At 34.1% G+C, this 8,108-nt stretch overlaps 1 protein-coding gene across 1 annotated transcript; it reads left to right on the plus strand.

Annotated features, from left to right (window-relative positions):
- Positions 1-438: 438 nt before the first annotated feature.
- LOC132132403 (interleukin-1 beta-like) lies at positions 439-2,384 on the plus strand. The gene is made up of 6 exons (XM_059544769.1): positions 439-479; positions 647-713; positions 794-974; positions 1,613-1,765; positions 1,860-1,996; positions 2,087-2,384. The coding sequence occupies exons 1-6, from the start codon at positions 439-441 to the stop codon at positions 2,318-2,320; spliced, it is 813 nt and encodes a 270-aa protein (XP_059400752.1). The 3' UTR covers positions 2,321-2,384.
- Positions 2,385-8,108: the final 5,724 nt, after the last annotated feature.

Consider the following 8,108-nt stretch of genomic DNA (forward strand, 5'->3'; position numbering starts at 1 on the left):
TGAATCTATGTATGATTAGCATTATTATTATTATTATTTTAAATGATTATCCGCACAACAAAATGAGCATGCATGTGCTCGAGAGTTTGCGCAAAACCTTATTTTTTTTGAGAAAATGAAAATAATTGTCATGTAACAAATGGAACAGAGGAAACTTCATTTATTTACACTGTAAAGGATCACTTGATCTTATAAAAACCTGTTTATAGTTATTATCAAAAACTTCTTTCTTTGTATGGATTACAACAAGGGGGAACATCGCGCTGCTCTTTATAAAAAGCTCACTTCCACTGTCACAAACTCATTCAACCAAAGACTCCACAGAGGGAAACTGAACTGAACGACATGTATGCAACGTAATGCACTTTCACATGCATCTTGATTTAAAGTCTGTTTTTCATTTTCTCACTGTTTAGTTTAATGCTTTATTTTAGAACGATGCCATACCATGAATATGAATCCAGTTTGGATTTGGCGGAGTAAGTATCACTTGTTTTTTTATATTATTTTTATGAATGCATTATTAAATAGGTCTTGACTAGATGATGTGCATAAAGTCAAATCTGTACATGAAGCAGAATATTTCTATTTCTTTAACTAGCTTTGAATCTACTTTAATGATGCATTTTGTTTGTTTCCTAAACAGAGCATTCGAGACAGACTCTGACAGTGCTGACTCTGATGAAATGGATTGCCCAGATTCTCTCGGCATGGTGAGTGGCTGTTAAATATACTCATAGATATGGCTGATCAATATCAAGTCTTCTAAAACATAGTATTTATTTTTCTCCAGAGATGCCAATGCGACATACAAGAGGACATCAAACTGGAGATGTCTTCGCATCCTCACAGCATGAGACAAGTGGTGAACATCATCATTGCTGTGGAAAGACTGAAGCGCATCAAAGAAATCTCTCCTGGCAAGATTTGTGAAGATGCGCTGCTCAGCTTCTTCTTGGAGAATGTGATCGAAGGTACCATTAGCAAACTTTTATGTAACTAAAACTGGCTTCTGGTGGTTTGATAGCTGGTCAAGATGGTTAGAGCTGGAAGGACCACCTTAACCATTATGTTATGTTGCTGGTCCGTTTGACCCAGATTGTCAGAAATACTAACCTATGTTTTTTTTATATTTTGTGACTTTTTATGTTTATGGGTCAATTTGATGGCAAATTCTATGGTTAAAATAATATTCTTTATGCATTTTGAGGTTCTCAACTACTCTCTAAGAAGAGTGACATTTACATTTATGCATCTGGCAGATGCTCATATCTGAAGTAACTGAAAGAAAACAAACAAGAATCTCGAATCCAAGATTTGGTTATAATTTAGCATAATGAGAGATTCACAAGCAGTTTTTAAAAGGCCAGTCATTATTGACTAAGAACACCAAATTAGGTAAAGATTTACTCATACTACCTGATTTTTGATTGTATCATATCAAATCTAATTTGGGTTCATTTGACACAGTAAGATTGTACTCTGATTTTTGACACAGTACACAGGGTTCAAGCTGGTTTATCCAGTGTTTTTTTTATTTTGTATTTTTTTTGACTACCAAACATTTAAGCATTTGTTCTTTTTGTTATTAATGTTCTTTCTATTTCCACAGAGCGTATGGTACCAATTTACAATAAGACCAACCGGACCTTGCAGTGCACCGTTTGTGATAAGTACAAAAAGACTCTGGTGCAGAGCAACGAACTAAGCGAACCTCTTCATTTGAAGGCTGTGACGCTGAGTGCTGGAACAATGCAATACAAAGGTAAATCTTTAAAACACAAGCTTTTGCATCTTAATGCATGACTTCTGAAATGTCCTTTTGACGGTTCCCCCTAAACATTTTATGTTTCCTTCAGTTCAGTTCAGTATGTCAACGTACATCTCGAGTGCAACACAAAAGGACGCCCAGCCTGTGTGTCTGGAAATTTCCAACAGCAACCTCTACCTTGCTTGTACCCAGTCAGACGGTTCTTCCCCCGCTCTGATCTTGAAGGTTTGTGCAGAACAAACACATTAAACTTCCCTAAAAAATGTTTTCCACATCATAAAATGAGGATTTAAACATTTTTTCTTATTGTTTTAGGAGGTCAAAGGCCCTCTGAACACCATTAAAGCCGGTGACCCGAATGGGAACGACAGCCTCCTCTTCTTCAGGAAAGAGACGGGCACAGCTTACAACACTTTTGAATCTGTTAAATTTCCTGGATGGTTTATTACCACGGCTTTTGATGACTGGGAGAAGACGGAAATGTACCAGATGCCAACTGAACGAATCTCAGACTTCACACTTGAGGATCAAAAACTAATCCGGACTTGATCCAGAAACACATTTTCAGAGAGTATGTACCAAGTACAGTTTATAATCTGGATTTATTCAGGGTTGAGCTGATGTACTGATGTATTGATCAGTTTTTTGTTGTTGTTGTTGTCTTTTTCTATGCTCTAAATGTGTACAGTTTGTGTTGGGATTGGTAAATTCATGTTGAACAGCTTTATTTATTTTTAGGGCTCAAGCCCAAAGGGCGAGAGCTCTATATTTATTATTATTACTATTATTATTATTATTATTTTCCAACTTTTTGGGCCCTTAACCTGCTCAAAAACTCTTTGAATCTGCTGCCATAACGTTTGATTTATATTATCATTTATTTTTAAATGAGAATTGTTTTACACTGCACTGATTTGTATTTTTGAATAAACAAGATATGGATGTTACTTGGTGTTGTGTAGCTGATTAAAACAACGACTTTTTCACTGTGCTTCTTTCAAACAAGAGACAAAAAAAAAAGATTCTGCACTGAAAAGTAGTATTTTACTTAAGACTATCATATAAAATAATAACAAAATACCAAAGTGCACTAACAAAAGTCACATGAAAAAAAGTCACATGTACACAAAAAGACAAAGCTAAATCTTGTGCTTAACTCTTAACAGCATAAATCAACTGCATTTATACATTTTAATGCACTAGTTGGATACACCCAATTAACACAATTAACAGAACACTTATTCTTTGTTATAGAACGAATGGATCATTTACATTCATCTCACCCATAATTGCATGTTTTGTTAGCTGAATCGCCCCAAAAAATCGATTAAATGGCGTATTAAACATTGACAAGTTACTAAGAAACACGAGGTTGGGAAATATACTGAAACTTTAAAAATAAATATAAATAAAATAGAATAATTAATAGCTTGTATTTCAAATTTATGCTTGGTAAAATAACTTGATTCATTTTTTGTTTTATATATCAGGTCACATTTCCCTCTGCTGTACTCTCTCTGGTCTTGATACAGATTAGAAAAATTAGAAAACTAGACATGAGCGCCTCCATGTGGTAAAAAAAAAACATTTTACTGCATACAGACAGTTCATCGAAATACATGAGAAACACAAGCCTTAGCCTAGTTTTCCTCTCGGTTCATAATGTGACAATGATCTTTAAATTCTTGATATCAGACGATTTGTAAGTCTTTTAAATAGAGTACACAAAATGTCAACATGTCATTACATGAAATAATATAGGTTACTTATTTCATATATTATGTCATATGCAGCCCTACGGCTTTACCTGTCCACAATAAAAATTAATAAGAAGCATTTCAACAATATTTTCTTTTACCAAGAAAAAAAATAAAAAATAAATGTAATTGGTTAAATCATTTTAATTAGTTGCCATGAGTTACTGATTATATCATTATTTACAGTTTTTAATTCACACGATGAAGATATCCAACATGAAAAATACTATATGCTATGTTACTATCATATACCATCTGTAATGAACCATGGAGTACCATCTAAATGAATACAAATATGGAGGATGATAGTACATGAATATATATCTATATATAAGTGTATTGTCTTCTGATACAGACAGTGGCTGTACTTTAGCAGTGACTGCTCTTTGTAAGGGAGCCACCAGATGGCATTTGCTGGGCTCTTAATAGCAAAGGTTTTTCCCAGTTGGTTGCACATGTCCCTAAACAGATACATGATTGCTGATTTAAAATCAAAGCCATGAATGATGGACACCAGTGCTGCACATTTTTCATATGGACTGCTTGACATGTGAGATTCATTACATTTGATTTTACATTTGATTAAAGAAATAGTTCACCAAAAAATACAAAATACCTGAACATTTATTCACCCTCAGTTTCTCCAAGATGTAGATGAGTTTGTTTCATCATGGGAACAGATTTGGATAAATGTAGCATTGCATCACTTGTTCACCAGTGGATCCTCTGCAGTGAATGGGTGCCATCAGAATGAGAGTCCAAACAGCTGATAAAAACATCACAATAATCCACAACACTCCAGTCTATTTACTGATGGACTGGAGTAGTGTGGATTATTTGTGGATCATTGTGATGTTTTTATCAGCTGTATGGACTCTCATTCTGACGGCACCCATTCACTGCAGAGGATCCACTGGTGAGCAAGTGATGTAATTATACATTTTTCCAAATGTATTCTGATAAAGAAACAAACGCATCTACATCTTGGATAAACTGAGGGTGAATAAATGATCAGGTATTTTTGGTGAACTATTCCTTTAAAAACAATCAACTTGTCAACTGCTATTTATGGCTCAGGTGATTGCATCAAAAGGTTCTGAGGTTTCATGAACAAAGATTTAAATCACATGCCAAACGGGGCGTTTATCCTGAATGTAAAAAGATTCCTCCCACAAACCGCCCTCCATTGTAAGTGCCTGGAGAAATACTGAATTGTTCTATTACAGGTCCCACTGCAGCAACCTGATTCCCTTTTCACACAGTGGCTGCATTGAATTGCACAAGCTGAACCCATGCATACAAAAAAACAGAGTGTCCTAAAAGATGTTTCAGGTCATTCTGTGCTCTCTGCATAAAAACAAGAGTGCATATGTGCAATTTTATTTTGCATTCAAATTTTCAATGGATTGAAATACATAATATGGCTCCTTCCAAATGAGAGGCATTTATTTAAAATTATGTGAAAAGTGTAATCATTTTTTTTTCAGGGACTCTTCTCTTCTTCCCCCCGTCCCTTTGCATGCTCACATGCGCACGCTGCAGAATGTATGTCTCACATTCCAGGCACATGGCAACACCAGCTAAATATAGTCTGCCAGCCCAGCAGCATGCTGGGATCAGGGTTTCTTCCTGCGAACACAGAATCCCCATCACGTAATGCCCCCTCCCTCCTCCTCTTTACACTGTCCTCTCATCTGCTCGTGTGTTCATTTCTCACCGGGGAACTCGAGCTGGTTGCCATAGGCAGCAGTTCATTTACCGAGTCAAATGGTGGGTGCTGCTCTCCAAGGACATCACCTCAAAGCGAAGTCAACAGCATTATGTGCAGCAGGTTTATAGTCACTAAATAAAAATAAAGAATTGTAAAAAAAAATCATTACTTGAAACTGAAAAACTGAAATAAAATAAAGCAAAAAAACATTTTTAGCCAGCTGCCACTATTAACAATCCAAAACAATTTAAGAACAAATTTTTATTACTTGCTATAAACAAAGTATATTCAGTTAATACTCAGTTAATGTTTACTTTATTTCAAGTAATATTTTTTAAGGTTTTCCTTGATTACATTCAGCTGAAATGAAAATGGTTCACTTTATACACACACACACACACATATATAACGAACTATATATATATAACTAAATGCTACAACACCATAATAAAAAATATATGCAGACATCTACAAAACTAACAAAACTGAAATGTTTTGCTGTTTGTTGTCCTGTGAACGGTATCATTAAATTTATATAGACAAAAGTGTCTGCTCAATGAATAATTATACATTTGAATCATAAACTTAATCATAAGTCAAACCCATTAATAATCTTGAACAAGACATAGTATTTTAACTTTTAAAATTATGCACCATCATAAAGTCTGACCAACAAGACATATCTGCATTTCATTAATTCAGAGAAAAACCTAAGCCTAAACATTTGAACATTACAGCTTTTTGCTCATGATATCATATGACCCCACCCTCCATGACCTAAATCAGAATAATGACGGAACGTCCAGTTTTGTGTCCAAATCTGGTCTACATTTAATGCTTAGAGACAGTGCCGACTCTTCGTAACCAATGAATGCTCATGTGATCACAGCAGGAGTAATCCAGGCCTGATCTGACAGAGACCTCAGCATTGCATTGCGTCCTGGTCTGAAGTGCCACCCTGTCTAATTCCATGGGTCACTTTCTAAGGGTCAGCCGGGACACAGAGCATATTCCTACCTGGCATTCGCTCCAGTCATTAAACAGGGTGACTTGCATTCCTGTGAGCTCCTGTGCGAAAAACTGTCGTGCCAATGACATTCACCAAATGGGCCGCAGGCATCTGTGTGGCTGGAGATGCGGCAATGTCCGTATATTACATACTGACACACTGGAATTTTTACGTCACCATTACAACATGTCTTACCACGCACTTTTTTAGGTTATGTAAGTCAGGCAGCAAAGTTTTACTTTTACTTAAGGTTCAAAAATATGGGGTCAGTTTTAATACTTTTATTTAGGAAGGACGTCTGTCGGTTTTATTTGGATGCTATTCTTTTGAAGAATCTGGAGCAAAAATAGATCACTGTTTCTACATAATATGCAGCACATCTGTTTTCAACATTGATAGTAATAAGAAATGTGCCTTGAGCAGTAAATCAGCATACTGAGAAATAATGCTGAAAATTCAGCTTTACATCACAGAAATAAATTACATTTTAAAATATATTCAAGTAGAAAAGTGTTGGTAATGGGAATATTATTTCACATTATTACGTTTTTTACTGTATTTTTGAGAGTTGCGACACCAAAAGTTTGAACAGTTGTATATATTACGTGACATACTAACAAAAAATAAATAAAATGAAAAAGATATTTAACTTTTAAAAAACAATAGTTTTAGTGGGTGAATGTAACCCAAAATCTAATTAATTGCTTTTTTTAACTTTTATTATTAAATTAACTGACATCACATTGCAGTTAATTACTGAATTAACTAACTAATTATCTATAGTTAATGCTAATGTGCTAATATTAACCCAAAGTCTGTGTGGCCATTAATCAAGGAAAGTCATTTCAGAAATAAAGCTTTTTTTCCTTTAAAAAAAATTTGAATTGCATAAAATAAGCACAAACTTACATGGCTTGATTTTAGAATTGGAATAGTGTTTGCAACCTATTTTAGTACCTTAAATGGAAATCCATTTTAGAGTTTAATAAGATTTATTAAAAAATCAGCAACTGAAATCACGAAAAGTGGACCTTACATACCAGAAAGGAGGAGTTTTTAGAGGAGCAGCTGAAAAATAATTAGGATTCATGACATCATCCAAAAATTACAGTCATTTCAGAGGCGGGACTCTGAAACAAAAGTCAATAAATCTTGAATAAAGTTTATTATTAGAAGACTTTTTTTTTTAATATACTTTTTTTTTTAAAAATAGGTTTGATTTTTATATTATATCGACTATATGGTTATTATTGTTAAGTAAACCATTAAAAATATTTTGACTTAAAGCTAAAATAAAACTACAAATATTAGATTTTAAAAAAATCTAAATTGAAAACAAGACTATAAATGATGCCTGTGCAATTAATTAATAAAAACTAAAATAAAATAAATTCAACCTAAATAGTAATACTTAAAGTAACAATAATAATATTTTTTTAAATAAAGGCACATAATACATTTACTAAAATATTAAAAATAAAAATATAAAAACAAAAGCTCATTCAAAATACAAATAAAAACTATAAATACTACAAAATCAACACTTAAACTTGTGAACACAACCAATGTACATAAATAAAACACCGGCAGACCAGCAGTTTGCTTTCCATCATTTATAATTTCCTTTATTTCTGTTACAAACAAACATAGCATCTTCTAAATATAGACTTGTAAATCTCCAAAGAAAAAAAAAAAGGTTTAACCATGGGAAAAATGGAGGGCTGCCCGTTCTGATAGAGGCAGTCTAGTATGGGACAGGGCTCTGATGGGATGGGTGGAGATACTTTGAGTATCTGAGACCTGAGCTCTTGACAGTGTCCTTCAGTAAACATGAACTCGCTCCGTAACTTCAGCATCAAG

This window comes from Carassius carassius, chromosome 49 (assembly GCF_963082965.1).
Source record: "Carassius carassius chromosome 49, fCarCar2.1, whole genome shotgun sequence".
NCBI classification, from domain to species: Eukaryota; Metazoa; Chordata; class Actinopteri; order Cypriniformes; family Cyprinidae; genus Carassius; species Carassius carassius.

Excerpts from the sequence above, each read along its gene's own strand:
- LOC132132403 (XM_059544769.1), top strand. The coding sequence starts at position 439 with ATGCCATACCATGAATATGAATCCAGTTTGGATTTGGCGGA. Across the intron at positions 975-1,612 it reads CTTGGAGAATGTGATCGAAG|AGCGTATGGTACCAATTTAC; the intron begins GTACCATTAGCA and ends CTATTTCCACAG. Across the intron at positions 1,766-1,859 it reads TGGAACAATGCAATACAAAG|TTCAGTTCAGTATGTCAACG; the intron begins GTAAATCTTTAA and ends TGTTTCCTTCAG.